The sequence below is a fragment of the Ciconia boyciana genome, chromosome 8 (assembly GCF_034638445.1).
Source record: "Ciconia boyciana chromosome 8, ASM3463844v1, whole genome shotgun sequence".
Taxonomy (NCBI): domain Eukaryota; kingdom Metazoa; phylum Chordata; class Aves; order Ciconiiformes; family Ciconiidae; genus Ciconia; species Ciconia boyciana.
The window spans coordinates 64384672-64399960 of NC_132941.1; the positions used below are offsets into that span (position 1 = coordinate 64384672).

General features: G+C 40.8%; 1 protein-coding gene across 3 annotated transcripts in view; it reads left to right on the forward strand.

Moving 5' to 3' along the window:
- The window catches only part of DOCK1 (dedicator of cytokinesis 1), a 323303-nt gene that overhangs the window by 222749 nt on the left and 85265 nt on the right, over positions 1-15289 (forward strand). For all 3 annotated transcript variants that reach the window (XM_072871685.1, XM_072871686.1, XM_072871687.1), the window contains 2 exons: positions 13440-13518; positions 14171-14271. In XM_072871685.1, coding sequence (XP_072727786.1) covers positions 13440-13518; positions 14171-14271 — 180 coding nt within the window. The remainder of the gene's footprint in view (positions 1-13439; positions 13519-14170; positions 14272-15289) is intronic.

Genomic DNA, 15289 nt, shown 5'->3' on the forward strand with positions numbered 1-15289 from the left:
AGGCTCTTGTTAGTCTCTGCATCCCGCTCAGATCCCTCCTAGCTTATCAGTGCTGGCGCTTAGGCGATGTCGTAGCAGCAGCTTCGTTACCAGGAGTCAAGAAAATCCAGCTGCTTCCGAACAAGCCTTCATCCTCGCAGGATATGTCTGTGTCTTGATAGTCTCGGCCTATCCAACGCTCGGTAGCTATAATTGCTGCAAGTCTTGAATGTTCAATGGCTATGTCACGGGCCTCAAGTCAGTGCTGTGCAACCTCACGCAGACGTTAGTGCTTAAACCTGAGTGCCATCGAAGGGTGAAGCAAATTGTGTATTGGCTCAGCGCAAATCCGTAATACAGACGTCCTGGCGTGATGAGGCTTAAGAGACTTGTGTTCCTTTAGAAACGTTTTAGATGACAAGTCGCTAAAGAGAGATGTTATTCAAGCTTGCATTTTTCAGCGCTATAAAGTCTTTTTGCTCCTTGGTATTTGGGCCTTTACATCAGGCAAACCCCCACTCGTTGGTATGTATTAAGACTTGGATATGCTGTCTCCATACCTTCCAGCTATGATCAGCTTCTGTTCAACTTTTTCCTTCCAGTGATTGCATTAATGGTTTCCCTTAAAACTTCCATTAGCGGATTCTACCTTCCAAATTCATTGTTTTACTAAAACCAGAATTTTATGTGCAAATTTCAGAAAACATGATAATGCAAGACAAAAACCCAAGTCCTTGAAGGTCTGAGTAGCTGAGGATGTTTCTGAATTAGAAACTTGTATTCCGACAGGAACGAGTACGCTTAAAAGCCATAAAGTCCTTGAAGGCTTTTATGGTTTACCACGACTAAAAAAGACCCTCTCGCGCGACGACGCGCGCCCTCGTGACGAGCTGCAGGGAGGGCGCGGAGCTCGTGACCTCCCCGCCTGCGTGGCGGCTGCGGGCAGCGGTGGCCGCGCGGTGGCCCGGAGCCACAGGGTGCTGGTCATCGGCCTGGAAAGCTCAGCGGAGGCTCAGTCAGCAGGACATTCAGCTCTTTCCAACCTGGTAACATTTTGATGGCAAAGTAATAATACTCTTTCATACGTAATATTATGCTGTATAAGATTAGGACAGCTTTAGGTGTTACTATATACACAACCATTGGTTAGAAAAAAAATCAACGTGAATGTTTTGGTTGGTTGTTTTTTTTCTGGGCGGGAAAAACTCCCAGTGTTGGGACTAGTCTGGATTTTTCCCCACTTAGTTTCTTTTGCCCATATGAGCCCATAAAATAATTACAGTCTACTCACAGAGAAGCTGCTGGCTTTCAGTGCCATTGGCATTATAAATTATCTGTCTAGAGATAGCCAAAATGTGTAATTCAGGCCAGAGGAGAACGTAAAAGGAGCATAAATGGTGCATAAATGTTATGCGGGCGTTTTGCCCGACTATACTTTGACCCAGTCCAGGAAAATCAGTCCAGTGGCATTGATTTTTGCGAAGTGACTGGCTGGCTGTCTTGTCCTTGCGAGTCTCAGGAATACATTGACAGCACAGCCCTGTGTGTGAACTGGCTGCGCTGGCGCTGCCGCGCGGTGCGTCCCACCATCTGCGCGGTGGGGTTTATGGTGCTCCAGTGTGCTGGTGTCCAGCCATGCTGCTGGAGTCAGGAACTTTTCCAAATTAGGGTAATTTCCAAATTCAAAGCGCTGCTTTTTGGATAAAGTAAATAGACCTGCCTTAGTATTGGGGATGTGCTTACTGTTGTGTCCACATTAAAGCAAACTTTTATATGGCTCTGCCTTAGCAAAGGTGAGGAGTCAACACATGGCAGTACCTTTAGGTTATTACGCTTACGAGCTTGGCTGTCAGAAATAAAATTTCGGTCTTATGGTGTCCTAAGAAAAGGGTTTCCAAGCCACTGTTTGTATTTCAAAAGCCCGATAGTTTCCTGTCGTTTTAAAAATACTTCATCCATGTAGCATATTTTAGTAGCTTAAAGAGCTTCCTCAGGATTAACAGAGAGAGTGAAATTAAAGTATTGCATAAAAGAAATTGCAGAGAACGAGCTTTCATTCTGGAGGATCCAGTTGCAAGGCTTCTGAAGCCAGAATTTGTCATCTAACTGTACAGAGATGCTCAGCCTTCCCCAGAGAGCGGGTGTCCTTTAGTGATGCTTCCAAGCTTTAATCTTCTTTACCGGTGGGGAGGCTGGGCAGGGTGCGGATCGCACCGGCGGCGTGCCTCCGTCCTCCGGAGGCGGAGCGGATCCTGCTTTCCGCGTGTTACCTGTGTTTGACCGTCAGGGAACGGAGCTTAACGTATTCTGGTCTAAATGCCTGGAAAAATTGGTTAAGCTTCTTAACAAAATGAAAGACACCTTTGGCTGTACTCATAAACAGTGGTGTGCTCGTATCAATGCCATATATATATCCGCAATTATATTTCACAACTTATTTAATAGAAAATTTTTTTTAGCAAAAGCTTTGTCCCATTGACACACTTGGCCATTTTTTTTGCGACCCCGATTGCATTTGCCTCTGAGGCTTTGACGTTACCAGGCAGAAAGTAATTACCAGCTGTAAAATTCCAGGGAGGACTGGCATGTCAGAGCGAGCGCCGGATCCTCCCTCGCCTTGAACGCGTCCCAAGACTGCAGGCTGCAGCCACCTTGCACGAGAGCCCGTTGCTTCGATGCAGGAGATTCCTGCTTAAAGGCTGCAGATGGATCTGTTTGCGTGTCGGAAATGTCCCTCTGCTGCCCTGCAGCTCTGCTGGCGTGTGCGAGGCTTGTTGAAGGAGCGAACCCGAATGGGGTTGATTGTTCAGTTCTGTTGCCGTTCCTTATGAGACAGTTCCTTTTTATCTGCAGCATTTTTTAGCCCTTCTAAATTGGAGAAAACACATGCCCAGTAAGGATGAAGTGAATGCTGAAGGCAGTCGGAGGTAGTCGGTGTCTCTGGGCTTCCCCAAAATAAGGGACGTCCTAGAACTAGAACCATTATAACTGTTATACTGTTATTATCTGCTACAGGCCTGACTTTTGTGCTGTATCATCTGTGACTGTTTCCGTGTGCGATCCCTTGTATGCAGGGTACCTTAACTCTTTCCACAGGAGCCAAAAAACCTGCTAATAACCGCGGAAGGGACGGGCTCGTGCTGGGCGTTGCGCTGGGAGGATTTCTGTTATGGGCAGGTATTGAAGCATCGTACTGAAGCATTTATTCCAGTCCTGTCTCCTTGCTATAAACAGTATCAGACAGGAGCCTGACAGTGAAATTAAAAGGATAGCAAACCACTGATCTTGTCCAAAGGTTAATAGCTGGGTTAGGCGAGCAATAGTCTGCACAGGAGACGAGCGCTGTTCTCGTCTTGCTTCGCTCTCTCCCTCGCATACCCCACTGCCTTCTTAAAACGTTTTGTGTCACTTTAATATCTGAGAGCCACACTTTGGATCAAATGCAGGCTTACCTAAAGCTCCAGGAAGGTTTTTTTATTTTACCAGCATTAGTGATCCCTTCACAAAGCTGTCAGCCGCATAAGCATCCGTGGAGTAGCAAAGCAGAGCAGAGGAGCTGCTGCGGTTTATCGTTCTCATCTATTGCAAGAAATGGGATTTTAACCTCTGCCCAGGGAGTCACTTGTGTGTGTTTGTTGGGGAGGTGGATCCCAGTTTTGTGAAAGTTCAGCTCTTCTGGACAGTGTCTCTGTGCTTGTGATTCTTGGTAGTTAGACAATAAAAGTAATAGGAAGGCAGAGGACTGAAAGCCAAATTCTTTTCAGCTCCCATGGAAACTTTCTGCCACCAGGCATCGCAATGAACTTGACATTTTGGGTGATGGACAAAGAGAAGAGACCTCTCCAGCAAAATGAGTTGCTAAGCACACCTGATTTATGACCCCAGCAGCACTGAAGAGGTGTTAAACTAACCTTTGGATACCTTCTTCGTCTACAGTTTACTTTCTTTCTCCTCATTAGTATTCTGTGATGGATTTTGATAAAGTAATTAAAACCCACAGGAAAAATTTAGATTCTTTTTCAAGCAACATTATGACATTTGTTTAGCCAGCCGCAATTGTCTTAAGAATTGATTGCAAGATTGATGAAAACGCCAAAGAATTTGAAATGTAGGCAGTCGATTCTATTGATTTATCCATAATTACCTAAAGTAGCCTTAATCTGTATTCACATCTAGGTATCCATGGAAGTGGGTAAGTTACAGAGGACAGTGCTATCAGCAGAAAACGAGGGAGGTTCCCGTGCTGCAAACCATGAGACTCTGTCAAGTATTTGAAAACTTTTTGACACATTCAGTCAGAACTTTCATGCTTTGCAGGAAAATTTGCCTGTGACATCCTTCCCCACGCTTCCCATGAGCTACTTCTCTTTTTTTAATTATTTCTCTTTCCAGACTGAATGCTTCTTTTAAAAGCAGTGCGATAGGAAAAAAAACATCTTCTGTTTTATTTATTTTTACCACTGCAAAAACTAGCTGAATTCCCATCTCAGGTCAAGTCAAACTAAGAACCAAGACGACATCTTTCAGGAGGCTCCACTCTTGCATTGCTGATGGCCTGTAGGCATCTCACGTGGAGGGGGTATGGGGAAAGCCATCTTCCTTCTCAGCGTGGAAGGGCAGGGCTGGGTGCAGCAGCTGTTTGCACCCACAGCCGCTGCTGGGCCATGAAAGCAGAGCTGGGTGTGGAAGCCTGGGGAGAGATCCCCCAGCCCTGGCCAGCAAGCTCTGACCATCGGAGCGCCCACAAAGTTGTCCTCTGGGGTTGCACACTTGCTTGGAAGAGCTGTTTTTCAGCAAATAAACTCACCAAGGGAAGGTGATGATATCTGTACTGTAGCAAAGACTTTTTGCATTTTATTGAGCAGCGCATTATAATGAAAACGGCTTGTTTAATAGCTAACCTGATTGCAGAGATTTCTTCCAGCAGCACTACAACAAATTACATTTGTTTTAAATTAGAAGATCTATTGCAAGTTTTTGCCAACTACCATAATAAGAAACAGTCTCTCTGAATTCAGTAAGTCTTCTTCCTTTAGAATATTAACTTTTCGGTTAGAGGAACACTAATGCTGTCCACTTGCAATAGAAGCTACTTTCCCAGTATTGTAGCCTTAGCTAAAAACTCCTAAATTAAATTGTCTCCTAGCATTTCCATTAGAAAACACTATTTCCAAGCTTTATTACTCAGTCATAAAATCCTCTAGGTGGTGAAATTTAGTACATAAGGTTATATCCATGGCTGGAGTTACATCCTAGATAAAATTTCAGGAGACAAACTTTACTGGTGCTTTTGAAAAAGAGTATAGAAGTCTAAAGCTGCTTCTTTCCTGCACTCTGAAAGTCATCAAGAAACCACAGCCTAGACTTGAGATTAGTGGTCAAGAAAGGAGGAGAGTGAGGGCAGTCAGACCCTGCCACGGGTTGTCCAGGGAGGTTGCCCAGGGGAGTCCACATCCTTGGAGGTGCCCAAAACCCAGCTGGACACAGCCCTGAGCCACCTGCTCCAGTTTGCCCAGAGACCTCCAGAGGCACCTTCCAACCTCACCATCTCTGTGCTCCTCTGACTCTACACCAAGACCATTAAACAGACAGCTACGCTTCAGGTCGAGCGTTGCATTGCTGCTGTCCTCATGCTAAGGATGCTTTTCTTGCCGGGAAGTCCGGTCGATTTTAGCAGCTGTCTGAGGTGGACCGTGTATCAGCGTGGATCCATCCAGCTACTGGGTAGGCAGAGTACGTCTGCAAGGACATTTGAATGGACTGTAAATCCAAACCTTTTTTTATGCTGTTTATTCAGTAAACACTTATCATTTGATCATCCAGTGGTGTAACACTCTTGCCTGTCTATTCCAACAGTGTTGTTCCATCAATTTTATTTTAAGGTGCAAGAGAGCTGTACTGCAAAGGTGGTTTGTAAAAGAATACGTTGTGCTTGTTGCACGGTACCTATTATTGGTAGTCAGACCACAAGTTTGTCCTTCAGAATTTCGTAACTTGCAGTTATTTTTCATTCATCTGTCCCCATTGTTTTAGAGGACACATGGCACAGAATATAAATTAGGAAAGAGGTGTCAGTGATTACAGATAATATGCTAAAACCGTTTCTGAAATATTTATTAGAAAATAGGTTAATAAAGTGACATGGTGCACCTGTGCCAGTGTGGAGTAGACATTATGAGAAGATTATGCTAATGTAAGTATTTAGTAGCAAGTCTTCATTGGGATTACTCTGTGCTATTATCATAGTCAGCCCAGGAATTGTAATTCAAAAGAAAGCAAATTATCAAGGTTTTTATTTCTTTTTTTTTTTTTTTTTTAAGTTTTGACTGCTATTTAGCCTGATGAATTAGAGGATATTACAAGGAATCTTTTAAACTTTTTTAATTATTATTTTATTTTTTTAATGAGAGAGAGAGAGGTAGACTGGACAGAGAAGTATCGTATCATATACAGAAGTGTAAAATGAAAAGGATTTTGGAAACCTTCATTTAGGCTGGGCAGTTGTCAGGGCTGGAGGTGTGAAGACGGGTGAACAGTAATAACATCACCAGGGAAGAAAAGAGAGAGAGAATTTGGGAAGGGGGAAAACTGGGAAGAGACACAAGGAGGGCAGATACTGTCATGCTCACTCATTTTAATGATTTTGACTTTCATTTGACTTGTACAAAATAGGCGTATGAGGTCACTACATATTCTCTACGTCCCAGGGTTAAAATAATTGGAGAATCACCATGCTGTATGCGATGCCAATAGAGAAGTGGTTATAGGAGTGTATTAAAATACAAGTTTTAATTCATATGAAAGTAAAAAGTTGTTTAAAACTTAACTGTGCTCTGCAACACTGAGAAGTTGAAAAAGAATTTGAAGGTATTTGAAGTGATTGCTGTTTAAAAGAAGGCTTTGCTATTCATGCTTTAGTGAGCATTTGTTCAGGTTTGGGTTTTGCATTGGGATTTCAAGGTCTAGGTCTGTTGTTTCATACGCAGTCTGACAAGATAAGAGTAGTCTGTCTCATATATGCACAGTAAATTTGTCTCCCAGAGAAGCAAAAGCTCAAGCATGGGAAGCATGATGATGTGCAGGAAGGCTGATCAGCTGTAATAAAGCATTCATTATCCTTCCATCTAAATTAACTGAAATGACATCATAATAGGGCCTTTTATAACCTCACTCCAAATTCCCTCTCTTTTATTGAATTATCAGCTAAACCGAAATTACTTTAAGCTGTATCTGTATATTTTTGTTTAGCTAATTATTCTGTCATTAGGGAAGCCATTCGTTCGTTCCTTCGTTCTTCTGTTTTGATGTTCACTTAAGGAAAAATACTGGGGAGTACATTTGTAGCGTGTATTGCTTCATGTTTTCTTGTCATAAGTATTTTGCTTAAGTACTTATAGTGTAAATCCAAATCCCCGGGTACTAGAGTTAACTTAATAATGTACAAAATGGAGTATACTGTAAGAATGCTTCTACTTTTGCAATCTCTCTCTCTCTCTCTCGGTTATTTCTCCAGAAAAATCTTTTTGCAGACGCAGTTTGATTTGTGCGTGCGCGTTGCCCGATGAGAGAGGTGTGTTGCAGCATCGTGTGGCTTCCAGCTTTCCTCGGCTCCTTTAGCTTTTGCAGATACTTTCCAGTGATGTGCGAGGTTGAATGAAAGAAAATGGGGCATAGATTATTTTTAAACACGAGCAAACAAGCAAATCAGGGCACTTGACTAATTATGAGAGAGAATGGAGGAAGAAAAACCGACTGTACCTGAGAAAGAGAAAAAAAAAGATGTTTGGCACAGTGACTACTGTTACACTTATAAATTGAATCCCTTTGTCCCTTCTTCATCTATTATTGCCAGTTGAAGTCTAGATTTGATATATATGAACAGCCTCCTGAATTCAGTGAGGTTGGTTGTAGGAAAAAAGAGCCTCTCTGCAAAGGTAAAATTACAGAATCGAACCCTTAAATTTTGCACTGTTTGGTGGAGCAATCTCTAAGCCTGCATCCACAAACCAATTGACCACCTATGGGCCTATTAGAAGTGATCAGTAATCAATAACGGTAAAAATACCCAGAACTCAGCGGTTGCAATTGAGGTTAGTTCATGGCTTGAATCAGCAGCATATTAATTGATTTATTGACTCTGGATTGAGAACCATAAACGGAGAGAAGTTACTGAAGAAATTAGCATGACTCTGTCCTTTTGCCCAAGGCGGGACAAGGTGAACGATACCCGACCAGATCACAGGTGTTTGTCCAACCTGTTTTTTTTTATTTTGGTGGGTTTTTTTGAGAATTTATGCTCTCAATGGCCTGTCCTTAGCATCACAAAGTATGTCCTAATGTCTCACCTGTGCCGTGGTTTTCTGCTGCTCCTGTCCTTGCTTCTCTCACCTGAGCTCTCTGCCATATTTTTGTGTCGCTCTCGAAGCGTGGTGACTTCAACTGAACAATATTCCAGCCGAGGTCTTGCCAGGGCCCAGTAGATAAGAACAAATACTTCACATCGCACAGTGGACCCTTATCCTAGCACAACCCAGACCGAGCATTTTGCAACGTGATGGCACTTCGATGCTCAGCTATTTTACGGCCCACCATCTGACTAACACACTTTTCCAGTCTTCCACTGTGTGTTTGTGCAGTTCATTATTTCTTCTGGCTTATGGGGTACAGATAAAGGTGTCCTGCCAGGTGTCTTAGCTTATGGATAAAGGTGTCTTACCAGGAAATACATGAACAGGGATGAAAATATCAAGAAATTCTGATGATGGTATAAGACCTCTCTGTGACAGAAGCTGTCTAAACACAGAAGAAGAGGACAGTCCCTACTTCAAAGGACATAACTACAACAGAAGAGACAACACAAAGCTGCTGAGGCATTTGGGAGCCATCCGCAGCACACATAAACCTCATCTGTCCAGGATGTTAATTTTGTTATTTGGTAGATACTTTTGCCCTTTAGCAACGGTCATTCTTCCTTCCACATATCCTGAAGTGACTTCCTTCTGTAATTATATTCCTTCTATTCCAATCACATCATAGGAAATGTTAATTTCCTTCTTTTAATTGGGTTGATAAAGTCTTTTGTCTAACAAATCTTTTCCAATATGTTGGCATTAGATTCTGTTGCTGCGTGTGATGTTCTCGGTATTGCAGCGGAGTACATTGTGATCGGTTCCAGTCTCTGAACTTCTCTCTTTTTCAAGGTTTAACTTTTGTGGCTCTTCCTGACACGGATAATGTATTCTTTTGTTAATCGAAACTGAACTTCAAGAAAAGCACTTCTTTTTATGCACATACAACTGGAAGCTAATCTTCATTATTAATTGCAGCAAGATAAGGTATGCCACTGCGGATTGATGGTTCTCCATCTGAGCACAGGAGATAGTTTTGATTACTTGTCTGTTGGCCCAGTGAAGTCCAAGTACACCTTTCATCCTCATGTGTTAGCAGCAGCCAGCTTGTTCTTCAGTGCAGAACTGATGCACTTGGTGTAATTCTGTCTATTCTGAAGAGCCACGTTTCCCCAATTTTTTCAGTTTCTCTAACTTTGACAGTGAAGTTATTGAAAATTGTCAGTACCTGCTTTGGAGGAGGAAGAGGATTAAACTAACACCTGGAATGGTTCATAAAATTTTTCTGTTTCCTCTTTTGAATTTTATTTGGGCATAAACCTGAACCGTATTTACATTCATGAGTTGCAGCAAACTTCACAGGCGATAACATACCATTTTGTAGATGATAGCCAAGAATTCATCAAGCAAATTCTTTTTCTATCCAAATGATCTCTTCGGGGTAATAATCTTTCTGTCTGATTAACCATACAACTGAGAGTTGTACCAAAATGGTGAAGCAACGCCAACCTAATCGTCTTACTTTTGCCATGTAGCCCTATGTCCGTTGTTATTTCTTCTGATTCTTTTTCACTGAATTGCAGCTTGTTAGTGGGATGGTGTTTGAATACTCCAGGTAGATATACTTACCTTTTTTCTCAGCTTCAGTTGATTTCAATTCTTGTGTGCAACATCTGTAGCAGGATTTCCATCCAGCTTTGCATTTGACTTATCTGCATCCTAAAGACGCTTTCTAGAAGCCTGATTATTCCCCTGCCATCTTAGATGGCCAGCCAAACCTGGAGGTGTTAGTAACTAAGAAGTGAGTTATCTTTTTTTTAATCAGTCCTTTTCACTGTGCTACCACAAGAGCAAGAGCAGGTGGCTCATATCTGTGTGCGTCAGCCTAAGCATGGAGATCAACCTCACTGAAAGTCTTTTGAAACAAATCGTGTCCTCTCCGGATTAATGTTGTGGTTTGCTTTTCCCTAGATGAATTTGCTTCCAGAGGATGCTCAAGCATCTTCTATCCCAGTTTCAATTCAGTATTTTCCACCTAAGAGTGACAGTCATGGCATTCTCTTCCGTATTATTTCCAGAATATGGACATACTCTCTGAGATCCCGTTTCAGATCCTGTCTTTGAGATCCCGTCTCAGTTCACCACCTCTCCTCACTCTTGTGTCAGTATCTAAGAGAGTACGAGGTGGTCGGGAGTATGGAGTGGTAGTCAGCGATCTCAGCCGAACAGAAAACTACATTTATGTAAATCCAGCCTTTCCTTGTTGGGCCCCAGGATAATAAAGCTTTACTCTGAGGTAAAGGAGTACTACTGCCATGAAATCTCTCGCATCTCCCTGTCCAAGTATGCTATACAATTGCTACTTCTTGATGCCAATATTTTAATACATATTCGTAAAATTAACTTAATCAGATCAGAATTATCATGATTTTGCTGTTTTCTCTTGGCACTAAATGATACTGGAAAGCGCCGTGAGCTTAGCCATGACAGGGTCATTCTAGCGACTTCAGTTGTGCCAGAAGGTTGTAGTACGTACATTGGTTTCTGATGGCTCCACTTCATAACTTCCCTTTTCCTCAGTTAAATCTGGATTATTCAGGATGGATCGTACTGTTATTGTACTGTGCCAGTCATGTTTCACTTTGCAGTACCATGATCTGCAATAGTCATATTTTGGCTGCCCATGTTGTAGTAAAGGGACTGTCAACATTTCCAGCAATCCTTTCAGTACCGGTCGAAACAGGCACAAAATCCTCATTGACTTACGTTTGATTTGCAACTGAAGATATACTGATAAAAGAAAAATATCGTTCTGTTGACTTTCACTGGGATTAGAACTGGGCTTTCCTCACTGACGTACATTAGGAGGTGTTTCATCCAGTGACGGAAGGATTGAGTGTATCATCAAATTAAATCAAAATTAAAATGGGGTTTGAATAATTTGGAAATCGACACTTAAATCTCTGCATCTCTTCTTTTGAAGTTCTGTAGGAAGTTGGGAGGAATACCTACCTTCCTAAAGCAGCCTGACTACAGGGGTAGCACATGGGCCGTGAGAGGATGGTGTTGTTTAATTACAACTGCAGTTTAACAGATGTGCTGTGGTTGGGTCCTTTTGCAGTTGCAATGTACCGTAGATTCTGCATTATTTGTTCTTTATTGGTATTCACTAGAATTAATATAGGGGAAAAATGAGAGTTACAATTTAAAGAAAAATAATGGTATATAAAGTAATGAGATTGTTCCAAAGCTTAATCAGATGGAGCAGATTGAATACATTACAGTGATGTCTTAAGGCAACATAATTAAATTGTAGGCATAATCCTCCCTGTATTGGAACCGATTTTATCTTCGTAAGGAGCAGCGCGTTATATGGCCTTTCCTACTATGTTAAATTAGTAATTCTTCTAGGAAGACTTACGGATCTCGTAGTATTATCAGACTTTAAAACCACAAAACAAAACAGGGTATAAGTCTACATATCAAGCTGTTGATAGTCTGATTACATGGGTAACTTCAGTTTCAATCTTAGTATATGCTACAGCTCAGTAATTGAATCATAGATCTAAAATACATATATCTGCAGTGTATTATTGTGTATGCTGAATTCGTCTCATTTATAAAATCTCTTAAGGAAGTTGTTTCCAAACATACACGCTGACAAAGATACCGGTGAATAACGCACAGAAGTGCTGTTCCTGCAGTGCATCTCCGCGTGTGCTGGATGCAAGTGCAGAGGTGCCTATGGCACCTTAGCTAGAAAGAGTAGTATTGGAAAATGTACGTGCGTGTGTATACCTACGTATATGTATGTGTTTACTTTTTTCTATATTCTTGTATATTTTATATGCTTTCATCTTTTAAATTGTCTTCTGTATTTTCTTTCATAAATTTAATTTTCATTTTCATGTTTGGATGCTTCTCCATTACACTGCCATGAGGGTGATCTGACTTTATAGTACGGACACATCCCAAAGGTGTCAACATTTTTCACCTTACTTTATTAATTTAGTAGACATAAATAATCTCTCTTAGCATCCTGATGCCCGTGTGTTATCTGGAGGCTTCATTTCTCTTGGGTTACCAAACATTTAACTAAATACGAATTTTTTTCAGGCAAGATCACTAGGTATCTTACATTCAGTAAAAGATCTTTCGAACTGCCTCCACTGGTTTGTTTTAAATAATTCTGATATTTGTTTGTCAGCCTGTAGAAAGATTAACTTTGTTATTTGCATTTGATAGCGAACACTCTTTTTAAAGATTGCTATTGCGGGGGGGAGAGTAGTACGTGTCATGAGTGGTCTTTATCATTGCTGGTACTTCCAGGAGACATCAATCTCTACCACAGTCTGCTCCAAAGACAAGCTCATTTGTCTGGGCATTTGCTGACAGTTTCATAGCATAAATGTAAAGTTTTCAGGAGGAATCTAATAATGGAGATTAGGGTACCAAAGAATAATATGTTTACTTTTCAGCACCATGAATATGTAGTGACCTACTTACACTGTACCATGTGGTTTTATTTTTAAAGCTTGTCAAGCCAACTCCTATTGCAATTTAAGAAGCATCCTTTTTAGAAAAGCAATAAACTACACTGGGTACTAAATTAGCATTTTAGAAGGAGAACAGTGAACGATGTTTCAAAGATTGTCCTTCAACAGCATTTTTATGTGTTATTGTGCCATAAGTAAAATAGCCTTTGCCTCGTGTTTAAAAATATGTTTTGCTTGACCTGCAAGTTAAAATACAGCCAATTGCAAGTCTAGGTTAGATACAACACTAAGATACGGTAACTTTAGAAATATATGCTTTTTTCTAATAAACTGAATTTTTAATGATCTCTTGATTATCATGAGATATTTTAAAGACAAGTGATTTTATCCGAAACATTCCTTGTGTTTCTGCATATGCTAATTTACTTGATTAATTTTGAGAACATCTGCATATAATTCTGTATACTTAACAGTGGTGAGATCACACTGCTTTTCAAGTAACAGCTGCAAATTTCACTTTCCAGACAGACTCAGATTTTTGTCTAATTGGGATGCCAAATGTACAAAGGTACCACAGAAGAGTGTGTAATTATGTAATTTTCTCTTGATCTTTCAGAGTCTTCCTGCGAGCAATTAATCAGTATGCAGATATGCTAAACAAAAAATTTCTTGATCAAGCCAACTTTGAGTTACAGGTAAGAAAAAACCACCGGTGTCTTGGGGACTAATGTTAATGTTGTAATAAATTTCTGCCCTAAACGCGTAATTTTGGTGTATGTCTGTGTCGTCGTGATCCCCGGGAGACCAGTTAGCCCAGTTAAGTCATTTCAGGCTCAGCAGGTATGTACGATCCATTCGTGGGTCTTGTTCTAGAACAGGACCAAGTCTTACCCTGAGCATCATGGAAAGCTCCTCCTTTCCTTCAGGAACAGCAAGAAGGGGTGTCCTCCCCCTTTCTGCAGCAGATGCTTTAGCAGAATTATTGCCTCAAACGTGGAGCCTGAGACGCGGTGTCCGAGTGCCCTGCTGATGAGAAACACACTGGTTTAGGTCACCTGTTCAGCATCCTTTTTTTTTTTTCGTATTTATGTGTTCACATTTAATTGTCCTCAAATCATCAAAACACAATCGATTAGGATTTGTAGATAGGAAACGTTTCGTGGAAACGTAAATGCAAGGAGGTGTACTAAGAATATATCAAGAAACACTGTCTCTGTGGTGTCTGTTATTTTCACCTTTAAATATTTATGTGCATAATTTAGATACTTCTAAGTTGTTTTGTAGGTGTGCAGAAAAACATTTCAGAGAATTAATGGTATCTATTCTTGTCATTTTGGGGGCTTTCAGCTTTGGAACAACTACTTCCACCTGGCTGTTGCTTTTCTCACACAAGAGTCTTTACAACTGGAGAATTTTTCAAGTGCTAAAAGAGCAAAAATACTTAACAAGTAAGTCCTATTCGTCATCTAAATCACGGACAAGAACTTGAGGTCTATTAACATAATTTTAGTTTAATTTCTTAGCTAAATCCATTCAAATTGAGATGCAATCATGGTATAATGAAAGGTTGGTTTTAAAAACATGAATCAAGTATTGCATGTGTTTCTACCCTTGAATCAAGATCTAAATTACATGATTCATTACTGATGAAGACAGTATTTTATACTGCAGGATGTTCATAAAGTCAAGACTTTTCAGAAGTATTAACATATTATAAAACGGAATTTTTAAATCACTTTAGCTTTGTGCTTATTCTAATCTCATTTTACGTGCGCTCTTTATTGCTTAATCCCTAACGGCCTTTTAGAGCGAATTTTTTTAACTACAGCCAGTTGCACTGCAATATCCCTGAAGAATGGGTTTGTATAACTGCAGTCTTGTATGCTTTCCTGGTTAAAAGGGATTACATTGCCTGCCTCTGAACAGGGAGCTTGAACTACCCGCTTGCTATTCACAATCCCACAGCAAATGAAACCTGTCAAAAGAAAAAAGACTGGCAATAAGACCGGAACGTGAATATTTTGTTGAACGTATGTATTTCTCCTAAATTTCATTGGGGTTCCAATGTAGTGGACCTTATCATTAATTGACCAAACGCTGAAAAAAGCCAGTTACGTGTTTTCAAACACTGTGCCTGGATTCTCTTTCTGTGTCATAATATTTGTCAAGAGCACCTGCAAAAGCAGTTTGTTCCCGTGGTCAATCAGGTTACGGCAGTTAAGGCACAAAAATGGGGAGTTTCAAAGCTATCATTCCCTCAGCAAGTGTAGCTCAGGCTCCTTCCGTCTACAATATGATTTATATATCTTTATAGAGGAAGAAGATGCACGTTGTATCACTTCACCTTCTAAATTCAAGCTTCTTTCTATATTCTAATATAGAAATATTCTGTTTCTATAGATTTCTATAGATTTTTCTATATCTCTCATCTATATGTGATGAGAGAGATCACAGTGAGAATAGGAA